This window comes from Passer domesticus, unplaced genomic scaffold (assembly GCF_036417665.1).
Source record: "Passer domesticus isolate bPasDom1 unplaced genomic scaffold, bPasDom1.hap1 HAP1_SCAFFOLD_347, whole genome shotgun sequence".
Classification (NCBI taxonomy): domain Eukaryota; kingdom Metazoa; phylum Chordata; class Aves; order Passeriformes; family Passeridae; genus Passer; species Passer domesticus.
Window position 1 is genome coordinate 1 of NW_026990126.1, and position 18,163 is coordinate 18,163.

The 18,163-nt window shown below is 50.0% G+C and overlaps 1 protein-coding gene across 1 annotated transcript; it reads right to left on the reverse strand.

The window, feature by feature from the left end:
* Positions 1-364: 364 nt before the first annotated feature.
* Positions 365-10,570, reverse strand: LOC135292417 (serine/threonine-protein kinase PAK 3-like; the record flags this gene model as incomplete). The annotated part of the gene is made up of 10 exons (XM_064406627.1): positions 10,108-10,570; positions 9,691-9,822; positions 7,918-8,049; positions 4,956-5,090; positions 4,342-4,485; positions 3,732-3,899; positions 3,249-3,426; positions 1,579-1,642; positions 1,240-1,288; positions 365-477 (listed from the first exon to the last, which is right to left on the reverse strand). Coding segments are annotated over exons 1-10 (1,400 nt in total), but the record flags the coding sequence as incomplete, so codon positions are not given.
* Between the last annotated feature and the right edge of the window lie 7,593 nt (positions 10,571-18,163).

The window sequence follows — 18,163 nt, forward strand, 5'->3', positions numbered from 1 at the left end:
AATGGAAAAGGGACAACAATCCAAGGGAAATCCTCTATAGATGGTTTATCAGAACTTAAAAGGTGCTGAAAAAAATTTGAAAAAATTAAGCCTCAAAAGAATGTGGAGGCAGTGAATGTACAGGGTATTGAATTGGTAAAGTAGGGCTGACCCACGTTTTGAAAAATTTTCAAACTGTGTTTGCCAGGGTAGATTAATGCAGACAAAAAGCACTCTCTTTCTATCCACTGGAGATAAGTAGAGCAATAATAATTAACCAATAATTAACAGCTCTATTTTCTGCCAGTGACCAAAGTGGGTTTATAACTGTAAACAAATGTAGTCTGTAAACAAATGTTGCAGGGATAAAACAACAACCACTCACCTCTTTAAATAATTCAAAACGTTTAGGTGCTTATTAATTTTCATGACCATGAGTTCCTTAAAGGTTACTTCCCTTCTGATCAGTTCTTGAAGATTTATTTTCTTTATGGCCACCTAAAATGATGTTGAAAATCAGTAACAGTAAAAATTGGTTTCATGAGAACAACTTCTACGTGGAGTAAGTGATTTTGGATGACTCAGCCAAACTGAACCAAACTGCCTTGTGATTAGACATGTTAGTGGGAACAGACATTCCAACAGCCCACGTCTCTGCTGCCTTGGGGGCCAGTTACAGGACATGTGGGGCCACTGATGTTTTGCCTTGACCAGTTGGTAACAATTATGTCTCAACCATCACCCACAAAGCTCTGACCACACTCTCTGCTACTTTGGATGGGATTCAGAAGAAGTAATCCAGGCCTTGATACTCTGTGGATACATCCTGGGCTATGGGCAGAGCTTAGGTTTTTAGGGACGCCTTGCAGATCTCTCCCTACGTGCAGCTCCCAAGTGCAGCACTGCAGGTGGCTAAGGAACTACCAGGAACTTTCAGATCTATTTGCTGGCAGCCAGAAATGAGAATTCAGGACTCTGAAGCTGTAGTCCCAAAGGGCAGTGAGGTGCTCTAAGGCACCACCTTTGTTTTAGCCATGGAGGGCGAGTGAGCGCGTCCTTCTCTGAAAGGAACCGCTGCCCTCCGTGCCTTCCTTCTGGCAGCTGAGAAGGACAAAGCCCCAAATGTATTTTGCAGGCTGGCACCAGTCTGTGCTTCTTGTGCCTTTTCAGCACAGCTCTACCCAAAGCTCCAGCCCCAGCTTACAGCAGAGGGCAAAGCCCTCGAGTGCAGCAGAGTCTGCGGCAGCTGTTGACATTTACCTCTCCTCCTGTGGCAGTGTCGAGTGCTTTACAAACATCTCCAAAAGTCCTAGAAACAAAATAGCAGCAAAGAAAGGAGAAGTCATTTAGATCTTGCAGTGAAAGCCAACCCACACAGGAGATCTCAGCTGTAAATGCCTAAGACCTGCAGGATGCTGGAAACATGGAGATGTCTTTGACAATGCCTTCTGACCACATTTACAAATTCTGATCAGCACTGACAATCTATGCCCAGTGTCTGAACACGTTGGTAGCTTGTCTGAATTCACACATGATAGCTATTCCACCAGCAAAAAACCTGGTGCATAGTTTTGTAAAATCAACATTGCTTGGACTCACCCACTGCCAATATATTCCAGATTAGTGTATTTCATCATGGGATTTTCCATCTTCACCATTCTCCCTGGGGGAAACAAAATGCAAAATGCTCACTTGAAAGCAGAGATCCTGCTTTCTAGGGGATACAAAATGTAGTCCCACTGCCTGGGGCTCTGAGCCCTCCCTTTTTGGACAGATGGCTAACAAGAACAGGAACAGGAACAACAACAAGAAAGCAGATGTTCTGCAGCACAAGTGGCTGGCACAGACACTGATTTTCTAGCATCCTTTGAAGAGAGAGACCTCTTGACAGTGGACACACAGGGAAGCACAGGGAGACAGATTCAGAGGAGACAGAGACCAGAAGAAAACAAATACCAAGGCAAGAAAGTTTGTCATCTACAAACATTAAGGAGACTTTGAACTAATAGTGCCTTTGTTTGCTTGAGAAAAAGCACTGTGAGGTTCAACAAAAGATTTCCTACTTGCTAAGATTAAATGCACCTTGACATCTAGAATCAATTCCTCTGAACAGATGCCAATTTCAGAAAAGGAGGAATATTGCAAGTGTTCTCATCTTTTCCACCTTGCAGCAGTTTACCAGAAGAATGCCTCTGTGTTTGTAAACCAGAGCAGCTCATGCTATAACCAATCCCGATGGGACTTGCAACATCAGCACCCTCACCCTTTATGAGCAGGCTGAGCTCAAAATCACCCTGGCCTGTGCCCCTGTGAAGAACCACACTGCTTCTCTTCACCCTGACAGCGCGGATCAGTCGCTCCCATTGCACTCCCCCTCTCGGCACTGCACACATCCCCATCTTCCCAACTCGGCACGGCGGGCACGGGCAGAGAGGACAGCAGTGCTCCTGAGGCGCCAGCGTGACACAGACAGCTGCCAGAGGAGATGCTGACCCTCTCCTGAGGCCAGGCCGTGCGATGCAGAAGCCGGCCCAGACGAGGGGCTGCTGCCCCAGGCAGCTCCGTGCTGCAGTGCTGGGCAGCAGCAGGACTCTCCCAGCTGAGGAAGGTTCCAGCCTCTGCAGTCCCACCAGCCCTCAGGGACAGGGCAGCTACCACAAGAAGGCTGGCAAAGCCCAAGCAGGAGCACTGACAAGCAGTGGGAAGAAGCCACAGGCAGCCTGAGCCCTGTACAAGCTGTTGCCCCCATTCAGGACACAACAGGATGGGCTTTGAGATCAGACACAGCGAGGTGCAGATCAATGGCCTTTTTGTCCCAACAGGTGATGGTAGACCCTGAATCCACTGGGCTCTGCTCTCAGCCCCACCAGGTCTTATCTGAGAGCACAGCACTGGCAGCTGTTATGGACAAGAAGCAGATTAAATGCCTTGTGCTGCAGAATCACAAAGGACTTGATGTGTTTTCTGAGAGACTGATGTGAGGTGGGCTTCTGCCCATGGCTAGTCACTCAAGCAGTCACAGCCTTCTGCTGATGCAGGAACAATCCCTGCTTCTGCCTTCAGTCCAGAGGGAAGCCCAGTCTAAGCTGCCCTCAGAGGCAGCAGGAACAGCCAGGCACTCTCTCGCTGCCTCAGAGCACTGTCAGCACTTCCCGTGGGCAGTCCTAAATGTCCTTGTGACACCAAACTGAGGAGGACCCTTTGGTACAGCTATGCTGACACGTGCACACAATACACTGTTGCTCAGACAAGAAAGACAGCAGACGTACTCCATTGCTGCAGGGAGTCATCCTCGATCCGCTGTTGCTGAGCGGCAGCTGGGTCAGCGCAGGAGGTGAACCAAGTGCCCCAGCTCCACTTCTCCAGCTGGAGAGCAAAGGCTCCTTGGGATGGTGCTGCTGCTGCTGCTGCTGAAGCAGCTGCTTCAGTGAGAAGGCCACTGCAGATCTGAGACAAGAAATGAGTTTGTGTCAGGAAAGTGGCTGGCAGAGATTTCCCTGAGATCCCATTTCAAATGCAAGCCCTTAGGAAAGCTGCTGTCAGCCACATGCAGAGTTCTTCAACTGGATTGGTTTGGCTGTCCGCTTGTGAAACCAAATGGTCAAAACCAAAGGCTGGTTTACCTCGAGTTCATGGCCAGTTTCATGTTCGGAAGGATGACTGAAACAATGACCGCTCTACATCCTCCCAAGGACTCCTTTCCCCCTCTCAGGCTGCAGGCACATTGCAGCTCCTCGTTCTAATGTTTTTACCTCCCGGTCTTGATTTGTCTTTTCCTGCACCATCCTGGGGATGTGCTTATCCTGCAGCATCTCTGGTTGGTTTGGTTCCTGGGCCTCACTCCAGTCTTGGGTCTCTTGGTCTCCTGTCATTTGCTGGAACTCTTCAAAGGCTTCCAGGTAGGATGTCAACACATGCACCTCAAGTCAAACAGAACAAAGCAGTCAGAGACTACAGCTTCTCCCTGTCAGCCAGGAGTCATCCACTGTGAGGAAAGGGAAAGAACAGGAAAGGAGGAGATTCACAAGGGATACAGATAGCCTGTGGCTTGTATTCCAAATCTATCTGAGTGATCATGTACACCTGCAAAAACCCAAGAAACAAGGGGACCTGGAAGAAGTCACCAGGACTTTTTTTGGATGACTTCTGAGCAAGATGTAAAAAGGACTAATCCCACTGTCCAAGTCAACAGCTGAGATTCAGCAGACCAGGAAGTGTCCTTCAGAGCAGCTGTGATAGAGGCCTCAGCAGGGTGGCATTTAAGAGGCATCACCCCACCCCTCCCCTGCTGGGCAGAGGAAAGGCAAGAATGGCAGAAAGCACCAGTTTGGTGACTGCAGAGGCTATTGCTATTTCACTCACTTTCGCATCTAGAGCCATTTTCTCCTGAAGGAGGAGTTTAAATTTCTTTATGATGATTTCAAGAATTTCTTCTGGCCTCTTCTTCCTTGCCCTGTTCCTAGCCTCAGTTTCCTGCAGCTCTGCCGGCATCTGTTTGTAAATGTTCTGTAGAGAACAAGAGAGAGGATGTCTCATGAGTGGGTGGCTGCCACTATTACTGGTTTTGTTGATCGCTCCTGTGCTGGTGGAGATGAATCTCCTCTTGAATTCTTCTGATCTCATCTTTGTTCCTCCTCTTCAATACCATGATGGCACTCTGAGCTTCGGGCAGCTCTGCTTGGGGCTCTGACTTCATGTTCTATACACACAAATGCACAGCAAGTGACTGGGAGCTGCCATCAGGCTCAGCTTTTTCCTCTTGCAGCTTCAAAAGCACATCTATTCAGTCACTTCTTTCTGCTTCCCTACCCACCTCTGCTTCCACTGCAAACCTCCTGTCCCAGTGCTGATCTCTGCAGATTCCAAGGCTCTGTGCTTTCAGTGCCTGTGGGACTCCTGGCCTCCTCAGGCCCAAGAGCTCTGTTTTATGCCCCTCTTCCTGCCCTTCCCTCTGGCACCTGGCCAGTCAGGCTTACCTGGCCATTCTGCTGTGGCTCTTCCACCTGCTGCCTGAGCTGCTCTTCCTGCTCTCGGGCTGGGAACAGCTCTCCCTGAGCCTGGCATGGCATCTCTGATAAAGAAGCCTCGTCCTGCTCTTTCTCTACAAGGACCTGCACAGAAAGCAAGAGAAGATGGCTTTCAACTTCCCATGTGATATTTGTGAGCCAAGACTCAAAGGCTGATGGGCTCACACATTCCCAAAGCTCTGTGCTGCCGCTCTCCTGGGTCATTCCCTGCCCAAGGAGAGGCACAGATTCCAAAGTGAGCCTGGCACTACAATCAGGGGCCACCTGGCACTGAAGCTCCAACAGCCTGTCAGGCAGCTGACAGGGAAGCTGTGGCATTCCTCAAGGCTCTGGTGAGGGCCTCCCTCTGCTCCTGCCATGTCCTCTTTGTCTTTCAGTAGTGACTGACACCCAGTCCTGTCCCACAGCTCCATCCTGGCTCTGCAGGTGGCTTCCTGGCTGAGCTCAGCCCTTGGGAGAGACACTTCTGCAGTTCACGTTCTCCTCAGGCCTGCACCAGCATTCCTGCCTTTCTGACATCTACACTCTTGTTAGAAATCCTGGTCATTCGGGAGGTAAGGATGCGTGCAAAGATCCTCTGATGGACATCAGAGAGCTTCTATGGTTCTCTGCACCTCAGTATAAGGAAGAGGACCAAGGTGTTTCTTCTCCCTCTTTTGTCAGCTGAGAATTCTGACCAGCAGTAACAGAGACTCTCATAAGGCTCCAATAATGAATGCACTTACACACCCCTGGGGATGCCAGTGAAGGAAACCGTGTGTCATGTAATGCATGTAGGAGCAGAGTCACCAAACACCCCTGAACCATGGAATTGTTCCACCTCTCTCGGACAAGCAGAAATTTAAAGAATTAACTGGGGACTTCAGGGCAGAAGAGGCCAGAGGAGGAAAACAGCTCTGAGGGGAAAAAAACCACCGTATCCGGAGGGGGAAACATCTCTGCCTGCTCGGAACTGGTCAAGAGAACATGTCTCTAATCCTCTCCTGAAAGGGATGCTTTAGGTGAGCTTTGCACCTCCAAATCCTTTGTGCCAGAGCTGGGAAAATTCAGTTATGTAAATGTTACATAGATAGACAGATAGACAGACAGAAACATAGACATATAGATCTCACTGATACAATCTCTCTTTACTGTCCTCTCTGCTGCTGCACACATCAACACTTGGTAGCCAGTGCCCTGCTCAGCAGCAATCCTGAGATTGCTGTTGTGTTGCTTCAATAAACCACACTCTTGGGGAATCTGGAGTGCGTACGTCCTTATGGAAAGTGATCTGATCCAGAGCATTGCACTGGGAGCTGCATTCCCTGTGCATCTGTGCTGGAGCAAGTTCTTCTCTTGGACTCGACCACACTGACAACTCTAAAGTGGCTGTAATAAGACATAAAGCCCAGCCCCTTCCAGCTCCTCTGATCTCTCAGGACCAGCAAAATACAAAGGGATTGATATCCTGCTAAATTCCCAAAAACAACACACACTGATTCACTAGGCTGAACAAAGGCACAGGCACTGATAACCTCAAACTGGTCTGTAATGCCATACTGTCTACCCTGGAACCACAACAGCTTCTTCTGCACCAAGGTGCTGCACCGAAGGATGATGTCACAAGCAAAAACATTATATTCTCCAAAAGTGACACCGAGGAAATCAGAATTCTAACAGACACAGTCCCAGTACAATAAAAGACCAAGAAATAATGAGGAAAAGTGCCTTAGAAGGGAGGAAAAGAAAGTGTGACTGGACTTGCAATCCAAGCACAACAAAAATCAGAAATTAAAAAAAAATAAAAGGCAAAAAGTCACACCTGAAAGTGACTAAAACATTTGGAAGCACTGATGAAAAGCTGAAGGTTCCTCATGAGACTTCCCTTGTCCAGGCTAAAGCTCCCTCAGCACCTCCTCCCTGGCCTTATGCTCCACACCCTTGCCCACCTCCCGTCTCCTTCTGTGCACACGCTCCAGCCCCTCAAGGACTTGCTGCTTCACAGGGGCCCACAACTGCACACAGCACTCACTGCAGCTGCGGCCGCAGCGCTGCCCAGCACAGCCCGAAGCTCACTGCCCTGCTCCTGCTGCCCCTCTGCTGCTGACACAGCCCACCATGCCCTTGGCCTTCTTGGCCGCCTGCCCACACGCTGCCTCACGTGCAGCTGCTCTTCACCACCAGCAGCCCTGCCTCCTTTTGGCTCACGCAGCTCGCCAGACACACTCTTGCCCATCTGACTTCAAATACTGCATCCTCCATTTCAACATCTCCTTCCTCTTCTCTACAACGCAAGACAGCACTCAAGGACTTGCAGCTTCACCCTCACTCCAGGCTCCAGTGCACTTGCCAAAGCTGCAGACTTCACCGCAAAAGGGATCCACAGAAACTCCCCGCTTCTGCCTTTTGCCTCACAAGAAGCCTTCGTAACTACGCGCTTCCTTTCCTTGGCCACACGGCACAAGAATGGCCCCTCACAGCTTCACGCACAGCACACTCATCTCCTTGCAGCTTAGCAAAAGCCAACAGACAGCTGGGCTAAAAGAGGCTGTACAAATGAAGAACTGCTCAAGAAAACTGCAGAACACTTCCACAAGCCAAACACACCTTTCCAATATGGAAAAACAAAGAAACAAACCCTGCGACCGACAGCACCACCACCTGTGCCCTTGGCCAATGCACTGCAGAAGCCCAGACACAGAGCTGCACTCAGCCAGGCAGCCAAAAGCTCACCCAGAGCCCCCAGCTCTTCGGTGCCTCAACATGACAGGCCAAAGGCCAATTGCCAGCTGGCACTGCCTGCACGAAATGACTGCATCCTGCAGGACTCCAGCACTCCGCCTCCTCGGCCAGCAACAGCAAGTGCTGGCTGCTCAGCAGCTTGCACCTCTGCCTTGCACTAAAGACAGCACCACCCACAACTGGCACTTACTCTCTTGCAAGGAGCAGCCTGGGCTGTCAAAACAGAGGGCTGCTTCTGCTTCTCTCGCTCCCTTTGCTTCTCTTTGCCTTCTTCTCCGGGAGCAGAGGGAGCCATGGGAGAGACGGCTGTTCCTTTCGTCACCTGTGGCAAGAGAGAAGCATGAGGGACACGCCGTTACCTTGCATTTCTAAACTAATTTCTCCTGGCACCTACAACCACATCTTCTAAGAAGAACGCATCAGCTCTGTTAGCAATGGCATTCCCAGTCACTCCAACCAGATTAAAATGGGCCATTTCAACACAACTCTATATGGCTATGAATTTCACATTCCTCCTTGCCTGCTATCAGCAAGCAACCTTGTCTCTGCAAAACACAGCTTTTATTTCTTGCAAGCTCTGCAATGGACAAGTAGCAAAGAGCCGGCAAGGCCTTAGCTATTGCTGCTGCAGACAGGGAAAACTACAACTGGATCACAATCCCATCCTGTGCTGGAAAAGGGCAGGAAATGTTGTGCGTAAGCTCCCTTGCTGGCTGCAGAAAGAGAAAACAAACAGGACTTCTCCTCCTAGCATACCAAAAAACGCAGAAGCCACAGGGTGCAAGCGGCAGCTACTCCAGTCTCTGAAGCACTGGCATGCACTGAGGCCATGTTTGAATGGGCAACAGCTTTTGTGCTGAGCGCTGTCACGTCAGCATCTATGGAAGTCTGCCTGAAGGTCCCTCACCAGACTCCCCTTGTCCAGGCTAAAGCTCCCTCAGCACCTCCTCCCTGGCCTTATGCTCCACACCCTTGCCCACCTCCCGTCTCCTTCTGTGCACACGCTCCAGCCCCTCAAGGACTTGCTGCTTCACAGGGCCCACAACTGCACACAGCACTCACTGCAGCTGCGGCCGCAGCGCTGCCCAGCACAGCCCGACGCTCACTGCCCTGCTCCTGCTGCCCCTCTGCTGCTCACACAGCCCACCATGCCCTTGGCCTTCTTGGCCGCCTGCCCACACGCTGCCTCACGTGCAGCTGCTCTTCACCACCAGCAGCCCTGCCTCCTTTTGGCCCACGCAGCTCGCCAGCCACACTCTTGCCCATCTGACTTCAAATACTGCATCCTCCATTTCATCATCTCCTTCCTCTTCTCTACAACGCAAGACAGCACTCAAGGACTTGCAGCTTCACCCCCACTCCAGGCTCCAGTGCACTTGCCAAAGCTGCAGACTTCACCGCAAAAGGGATCCACAGAAACTCCCCGCTTCTGCCTTTTGCCTCACAAGAAGCCTTCGTAACTACGCGCTTCCTTTCTTTGGCCACAGGGGACAAGAATGGCCCCTCACAGCTTCACACACAGCACACTCATCTCCTTGCAGCTTATCCAAAGCCAACAGACAGCTGGGCCAAAAGAGGCTGTACAAATGAAGAACTGCTCAAGAAAACTGCAGAACGCTTCCACAAGCCAAACACACCTTTCCACGAGGCAAAATCAAAGGAACAAAGCCCTGGGACTGCCAGCACCACCACCTGTGCCCTTGGCCAATGCACTGCAGAAGCCCAGACATAGAGTTGCACTCAGCCAGGCAGCCAAAAGCTCACCCAGAGCCCCCAGCTCTTCGGTGCCTCAACATGACAGGCCAAAGGCCAATTGCCAGCTGGCACTGCCTGCAGGAAATGGCTGCGTCCTGCAGGACTCCAGCACTCTGCCTCCTCGGCCAGCAACAGCAAGTGCTGGCTGCTCAGCAGCTTGCACCTCTGCCTTGCACTAAAGACAGCACCACCCACAACTGGCACTTACTCTCTTGGGATGATCAGGCTGGGCTGTGACCACGGCTGGGCGCATGTGGTTATCCTGCTCATTTTGCTCCTTTTTGGCGTCTTCTCCAGGAGCAGAGGGAGCCAGGGGAGAGATGGCTGTTACTTTTGTCACCTGTGGCAAGAGAGAAGCATGAGGGACAGGCTGTTATCTACCATTTCTAACCTCATTTCTCCTGGCATTTACAACTACATCTTGTAAGGAGAACTCGTCAACTGTGTTAGCAGTGGGATTCTCAGTCACTCCAACCCCATTAAAATTGGCCAATTCAACACAACACTATATAGCTACAAATTTGATTTTCCTTCTTGTCTGCTATCAGCAAGCAACCTTGTCTCTGCAAAACGGAGCGTTTATTTCTTGCAAGGTGTCTGCAGTGGATGTCCATCTTTCACTCACTTGCTTTTGTAGAGCCCAAGGGAGGCGGTTAAGTTTCTCTCTGATGATTTTCATTTCTTCCTCCAGCCTCCTCACCCTTTCCTTGTTCCTATCCTCAGATTCCTGCAGCTCCGCCTGCACATCTTCCTTGATGGTCTGTAACCAAGAATAAACACGCTGTTTCATGGGTGGAGTGGCTGCCACTCTTTCACTTACATGTTTTTGTTGATTGCCCCTGTGCTGATGGAGATGAATCTCCTCTTGAATTCTTCTCATGTCTTCCTTCTTCCTCCTCTCCACTGCCATGATGGCACTCTGAGCTTCGGGCAGCTCTGCTTGGGGCTCTGACTTGATGTTCTATACACACAAATGCACAGCAAGTGACTGGGAGCTGCCATCAGGCTCAGCTTTTTCCTCTTGCTGCCTCAAAAGCACATCTATTCAGTCACTTCTTTCTGCTTCCCTACCCACCTCTGCTTCCAATGTAACCCTCCTGTCCCTGTGCTGATCTCTGCAGATTCCAAGGTTCTGTGCTTTCAGTGCCTGTGGGACTCCTGGCCTCCTCAGGCCGAAGAGCTCTGTTTTATGCCCCTCTTCCTGCCTTTCCCTCTGGCACCTGGCCAGTCAGGCTTACCTGGCCATTCTGCTGTGGCTCTTCCACCTGCTGCCTGAGCTGCTCTTCCTGCTCTTGGGCTGGGAACAGCTCTCCCTGAGCCTGGCATGGCATCTCTGATAAAGCAGTCTGCTCCTGCTTTTTCTCTACAAGAACCGGCAGAGAAAGCAAGAGAAGATGGGTTTTGACTTGCCATACGATATTTGAGGGCCAAGACTCAAAGGCTGATGGGCTCACACATTCCCAAAGCTCTGTGCTGATCTCCTGGGTCACTCTCTGCCCATGGGGAGGCACAGATTCCACAGTGAGCCTGGCACTACAATCAGGGGCCATCTGGCACTGAAGCTCCAACAGCCTGTCAGGCAGCTGACAGGGAAGCTGTGGCATTCCTCAAGGCTCTGGTGAGGGCCTCCCTCTGCTCCTGCCATGTCCTCTTTGTCTTTCAGTAGTGACTGACACCCAGCCCTGTCCCACAGCTCCATCCTGGCTCTGCAGGTGGCTTCCTGGCTGAGCTCAGCCCTTGGGAGAGACACTTCTGCAGTTCACGTTCTCCTCAGGCCTGCACCAGCATTCCTGCCTTTCTGACATCTACACTCTTGTTAGAAATCCTGGTAATTCGGGAGATAAGAATATGTGCAGAGATCCTCTGACATCAGAGAACATTTATGGTTCTCTGAACCTCAGTATAAGGAAGAGGACCAAGGTGTTTCTTCTCCTGTCTTTTGTCAGCTGAGAATTGTGACCAGCAGTAACAGAGACTCTCATAAGACCCCATTAATGAATGCATTTACACACCCCTGGGGATGCCAGTGAAGGAAACCATGTTGTTAAAAATCGAACGAGCCAATTTTCAGAAAGTGGTTGAAAAAGGCTCTCGTTTATTAAAACAAGCCAGAGAGGACAGAGGACCTGAGATAAGCTCAGAATCCACACACAACAGCTCAAAATCTAGAACAACATGTTAAGCACACATTGTGTTCTTCCGCAAACAAACCACACACGAACAGGAATAAACCCGAAAGCACCCCGAAGAACTCACAGCCCCCCTTTTCATAACAGTCCCTGGTCCAGGATTGGTGGGTTTTGGATCCGCGCACCGATTGGTGGAATTTGGGCGCTTTGATTGGTCCTTACTGATGTTCATTTTGGACCAATCCTTTCCCCAGGGCGTGTTGCCTTGCAGGCAAGGCGTAACGACCTGGTTCCAAGGAAACGCAGCACGACGGCCCAATGCTTTTGGCCGCTCGGGCTAAGGACACGCAGACATCAATGTGATAGACGGTCCAAAGGCCCTTTATTGGTTTTCTCCTCGGTATATATACCCTTGGTCCTTCCCCTACCTTCGGGGTCTGACTTTTACCTTATATGGTTAGTAAGGGGACTGGGTGGAGGCCGTGTTAGTGGGGGGGTTACATTCTTGGCCTTTTGTCCTGCGGCTATCTCTTATCTCTGGGGAATCAGGTGAGGGAGGCCCTATCAGGTTTCCGTGACAGCCCGAAATCTTCCGACCGCCTGTCCCTATTCTCTCTGCCACAAGGGCGTCGAGTGATTGGTCAGTGCCCTGGTCCATTCACTTTCCACCTCCAGCCCCCACCAAGTCCTGGACACTTCCCTTCCCCCAGAACAAACAAACCCCCCATTCTTCCCCAACTTTTTTAAAATGAAACTCATACCAATGTGTCATGTAATGCCTGTATGAGCAAAGTCACCAAACACCACCGAACCATGGAAGTGTTCCACTTTCCTAGGACAGGCAGAAATTTAAACTGTGGACTTCAGGACAGAAGAGGCTGGAGGAGAAAAACAGCTCTGAGGGGAAAAAAACCCATGTCTGAAGGGGGAAACATCTCTGCCTGCTCAGAATCAGTTGACAGACCGTGTCACTAATCCTCTCCTGAAAGGGATGCTTTAGGTGAGCTTTTCACCTCCAACATCATTGGACCAGATCCAGGAAGATTCAATTATGTAAATGTTACAAAGGCAGACAGGCAGACTGACAGATAGATAGATAGATACATCTACTATAATCTGTCTTTACTGTTCTCTCTGTTGCTACACACATCAACACTTGGTAGCCAGTGCCCCCAGTCAGCAGCAATCCTGAGATTGCTGTCTTGTTGCTTCAATAAACCAGACTCTTGGGGAATCTGGAGTGTGTAGGTCCTTACGGAAAGTGATGTGGCCCAGAGCATTGCACTGGAAACCTCACTCTTTGTGCATCTCTGCTGGAGCAAGTTCTTCTCTTGGACTCAACCCCACTGACACTGCTAAAGTGGTTGTGATTAGAAATGCTGCCTACCCCCTCCCAGCTCCTCTGATCTCTGACCATCATAACATCACCCTAGGACATTCCACCCCTTATCCCCATATCGTCAACTTACTACCAAACCTCATGCATTTTATTCAAGTAAAAACTTCCATCTGCTTCCCCCAAAACATTACAAGCAATCCCCATTGTGCCCCTGTCATGTAACCACACCGGAGCACTCAATCCAGGTCCCAGACTACAGAGCTGCAGGATTCCTCACTTCCATTTTGCTGACTCAAAACTCCATCTTTCACTTCCTCAGACCCTTGACAATTACACGTTTTTTTCTGTTTCACATCTGTATGGTTTAATGTACAGACAATGGCAGTAACATCCAGCAAACAGTGATATTTGCATATGATTTTCACCCCACAATCAGATCTCCCTGAGGTACACATTGTGTTGTTCCATCTCTCTGCATTATCCACCATGTGCAACCTGGTCCCTGATCAAAGACAATCCCGCAAATGGGTTTGTCTACTTGAGGCAGAATTGATCCACACCGTCTTCCCTAACAAATCTCTGACATTTACCACTGGGACTTCATCTGTTATATCCAGGGACTCAGACTGGGCAGGACCTGCTCAGTTGTTGGAACCTCGGATATTAACTAACCAGGTGACCTTTGCTAAATGCTGCTCCCAGTTTTTGAAAGATCCCCCACCCAAGGCTTTCCACTGGGTTTTTATAGTCCATTGTACCTCTCCACTTTGCCTGCAGCCTACCTCTACCTGGTGCAAGGTAGAGGATATGGTACACCCACTCAGTGCCATGTTCCCTAGCCCAGGTGTTAATAAGACTGTTCTTGAAATGAGTCCCATTGTCTGACTCAATCCTCTCAGGGGTACCATGCCTCCACAGGACCTGCTTTTCAAGGCCCAGGATGGTGTTACGGGCAGTAGCGTGAGACACAGGGTAGGTTTCCAACCATCCCGTGGTGGCTTCTACCATGGTCAGCACTTGCTTTGGTGTGCCTGGGGCAGTGTGATGTGGTCAATCTGCCAGGCCTCCCCATACTTATACTTGGACCACCGCCCACCATACCACAGGGGCTTCACTCGCTTGCCCTGTTTGATGGCAGCACACGTCACACAGTCGTGGATAACCTGAGACATAACTGTCCATGGTTAAATCCACCCCTCGGTCTCGTGCCCACTTACAGGTGACATCTCTACCCTGATGGCCTGAGGCATCATGGGCCCATCAAGCTAGGAATAACTCTCCCTTGTGTTCCCAATCTAGGTCTGTCTTGGACACCCCTATCTTTGCAGCCTGGTCTACCTGCTCATTGTTTTTGTGCTCCTCATTAGCTCTACTCTTGGGGATATGGGCTGTCGGAACCCAGAGCATCTCTCTGGATGCCCTGGATGTCTCAAAGCCCTGGCAGGGGCTCGGAGACCCTGGCAGGAAGCCAAAGACACCTGAATGTGAGGAAATGAGAGAATTTCAGGCCTGAATGGTGAGGGGTGATATTCACTTGATAAAACTTGAACTATAATGCACTGTACAGGGGGGTTTTATATGTTGTACAGAGGGGTTTGGAATTCTGTACATGGGTCGGGAGTCCCAAGATGGAGGAATTTGGGCGTGCCCTGTCCTTCTTCTTTCTTCTCCTTGGCATCTATGTTCAGGATGATGTTGGCATGTGTGGATTGCTTAATAGGGAAAGTGCACTTGCCAACAAGGGCGAAAAGTATTGGAAATTAAAGGTAAATATCTTATACGAAGTTTTTACTATAAAAGAGACAACCCCCCTGTGGGCGGGAGAGAGTGCCCTTGGCTGTCTTGCTGATCAGACCTCAGCTGGACAGACAGAAAAACTTTGTAGATAAGGAACAATAAACTCAACTGAAGACCAAAAGCAAGAGTCCAGACTCCTTCTTCGAGAGCACGGCCTGCCCAGAACCACCTTTTCCCGTGCTGGGGCAGAGACAACTGACAGGTGACCCCAGCAATGGGCATCTACCTGATGAACTTTCACAGGTATCCTCCCTACCCTGGTAGCAATGTCTTTCCACTCTTCAGCAGCCCAAACTGGTTTTCCTCTATGCTGCCAGTTAGCCTCCTTCCACCTCTCCAGCCATCCTCATGGAGCATTGGCTACCATCCATGAATCATTGTAGAGATAGAGCTTTGGCCACTTCTCTCTTTCTGCAATGTCCAGGGCCAGTTGAACAGCTTTAAGTTCAGCAAGTTGGCTTGATCGACCTTCTCCTTTAGTGGCCTCTGCGACCTGTGGTGTGGGGCTCCATACAGCTGCTTTCCACTTCTGATTCATTCCTACGACGCAACAGGAACCGTCAGTGAAAAGAGCATAGTGTGTTTCCTCTGCTGGCAGTTGGTTGTATGGTGCAGCTTCTTAAGGCCGTGTCACTGGTTCTTTTTCTTCATCTGTGACACCAAAATTTTCACCTTTGGGCCAATTTGTACTTACTTCCAGCATGATTCAATTTACCAATTTGGGCGCACTGTGTGATAAGAACAATCCACTTGCTCCATGTAGCACCGGTGGCATGGTGGGTGGATATAACCTTGCCTTTGAACATCCCCCCCAGCACCGGTAGTCGGGGTGCCAGGAGGAGTTGTGCTTCGGTACCAATCACCTCTGAGGTGGCCTGGACTCTTTCATAGGCAGCCAAGATTTCTTTCTCTATTGGGGTGTAGTTTGCTTCAAACCTTGCTTCAACTCCAAAATCCTAGTGGTCAAGCCCGAGTCTCCCCAAGCACCTTCTGCCAAAGGCTCCAGAACAAGCCACAGTTCCCAGCTGCAGAATAGAATATGTTCTTCTCATCCCGTCCTGTCCTGGGCCAAGACTGGGCCAAGGGCTACCACATGAGCGTTCTCCTGCTTAATCTGATCAAAAGCTTGTTGCTGCTCAGGGCCCCAGTGGAAGTCATTCTTCTTGCAGGTTACCAGGTAAAGAGGGCTCACGATCTGACTGTACTCAGGAATGTGCATTCTCCAAAAGCCCATGGCACCTAGGAAAGCTTGTGTTTCCCTCTTCTTGGTTGGTGGAGACATAGCTGTGATCTTGTTGATGACATCCACAGGAATCTGACACCATCCACCTTGCCATTTTACGCCTAGGAACTGAATCTCACAAGCTGGTCCCTTAAATTTGATCTTTTGGTGGTAAAACCAGCTTCCAGAAGCATTTGGATGATTTTCTCTCCTTTCTCAAACACTTCTGCGGCTGTGTTCCCTCACACAATGATGCCATCAGTATACTGTAGGTGTTCTGGAGCCTCACTCTTTTTTAGTGCAGTCTGGATCAGTCCATGGCAGATGGTAGGACTGTGCTTCCACCCCTGGGGCAGTCGCTTCCAGGTGTACTGCACTCCCCTCCATGTGAAGGCAAACTGAGGCCTGCATTCTGCTGCCAGAGGAATGGAGAAAAATGCATTGGCAATATCGATAGTGGCGTACCACTTCACTGCCTTGGGCTCAAGCTCGTACTGCAGCTCTAACATGTCTGGCACGGCAGTGTTCAGTGGTGGAGTCACTTCATTCAATGCACAGTAGTCCACCGTCAGTCTCCATCCTCCTTCAGATTTACGCACAGGCCAGATGGGGCTGTTGAAGGGCGAGTGGGTTTTGCTGACCACCCCTTGGCTCTCCAGCTCTCGAATCATTTTATGGATGGGAACCACAGCACCTCGAGTGGTTCTGTACTGTCGGTGATACACTGTTGAAGTGGCGCTTGGTACCTGTTGCTCTTTTCCCTTCAGAAGTCCTATTGCAGATGGATTCTCAGACAGTCAAGGCAGGGGGTTCAATTGCTGGATGCCCTGTGTCACTACAGCCACTATCCTGAATGCCCCCGAGTCCATTTGGGTCTTTGAAATACCCACTTTGCAGGTAATCTATGCCCAACATACATGGGGCCTCTGGGCCAGTCATAATAGTCACATTCTTCCACTCATTTCCAGGTAGGCTCACATCAGCTTCCACCAAAGTAAAATCCTGTGATTCCCCTGTCACGCCAGAAATGGAGACAGATTCTATCCCCACATGTCTTGATGGGATTAACGTGCACTGCGCACTAGTGTCAACCAAAGCTTTATATTCTTGTGGTTCAGATGTGCCAGGCCAATGGAATCCATACAGTCCAAAAATCACGTTTTTCTCTAGCCCCTACCTGGCTAGAGGAGGGCCCCTTTAAGCCTGGTTATCCTTCTTTCCTTGGGCATATATCTTGGAGGTTCCTTCAAGGGGATTGGACATGTCATCATCATCATACCTGGCAGTTCAGCTATGGGCAACTGGAGCTGCTTTCCTTTTGGTGCAACTTCCTCTTGGAGTCTTGCCTTCCTTCAATTCACACACCTGTTGGGCCAGAGCAGCAGTAGATTTTGCATCCCATCTCCTCATGTTTTCTCCACAATCACGCAGGAAGAACCACAGCTCAGCTCATGGGGTGTACCTTCTCTCCCTCATCTAGGGAACATCTGTATACCAGAACCTCTGATCTGTACTGCCCAGATTTGGAGAAGGTCTTCCTTAATCTCCTCCCTGAGTTTCTTACTATTCTTCTCTATCTTGCCCTCTAATTTCTGCAGATGTGTTTCCACTGCTGCCATTCTGGCATGTGTTGGACCCTGTACAGCATCTGCATATGCTCAGAGCTTCTTTGCCATATCAAGCACAGTCTCATCCCTGTCATCCCACTTCATTACTGCTAAAGCAGAAACATATTTGTGTGGCCCAAGTCGTACAAGTTTTCGCCACATCACAGATGTACATGGTACCTACCAGGTCTGGATTCCTAGTTGATATGTCATCTGAGAAGACAATCTCTGCCACTGTCTTTCTCTCAGGTGTTGGATCCCTTGTTCTATGGTCTTCCACTGGGTTTGCTACTTACAGAGATCATCTGCACACAGGTGTCTTTGTGCTACACTGTCCAAGAAATGTGCCCAGAGGCTGTGAGGGTTAGCCGCCCTCATCATTCCTTGGTTAATGACAGGATCCTGTGACAGGGATCCCAAATGCCTCGCTTCAGTGCCATCCAGAATTGTAGCCTCGCCTGCAGCATCTCAAAGACGGACTAACCAGCTAATTATGGATTCATCAGATCGTTGGGTGTAATCCTTCCTTAGGCCACAAAGGTCCTTCAGGGAAAAGGACTCAATATTGGCTTCTGATCTTGCGCCTG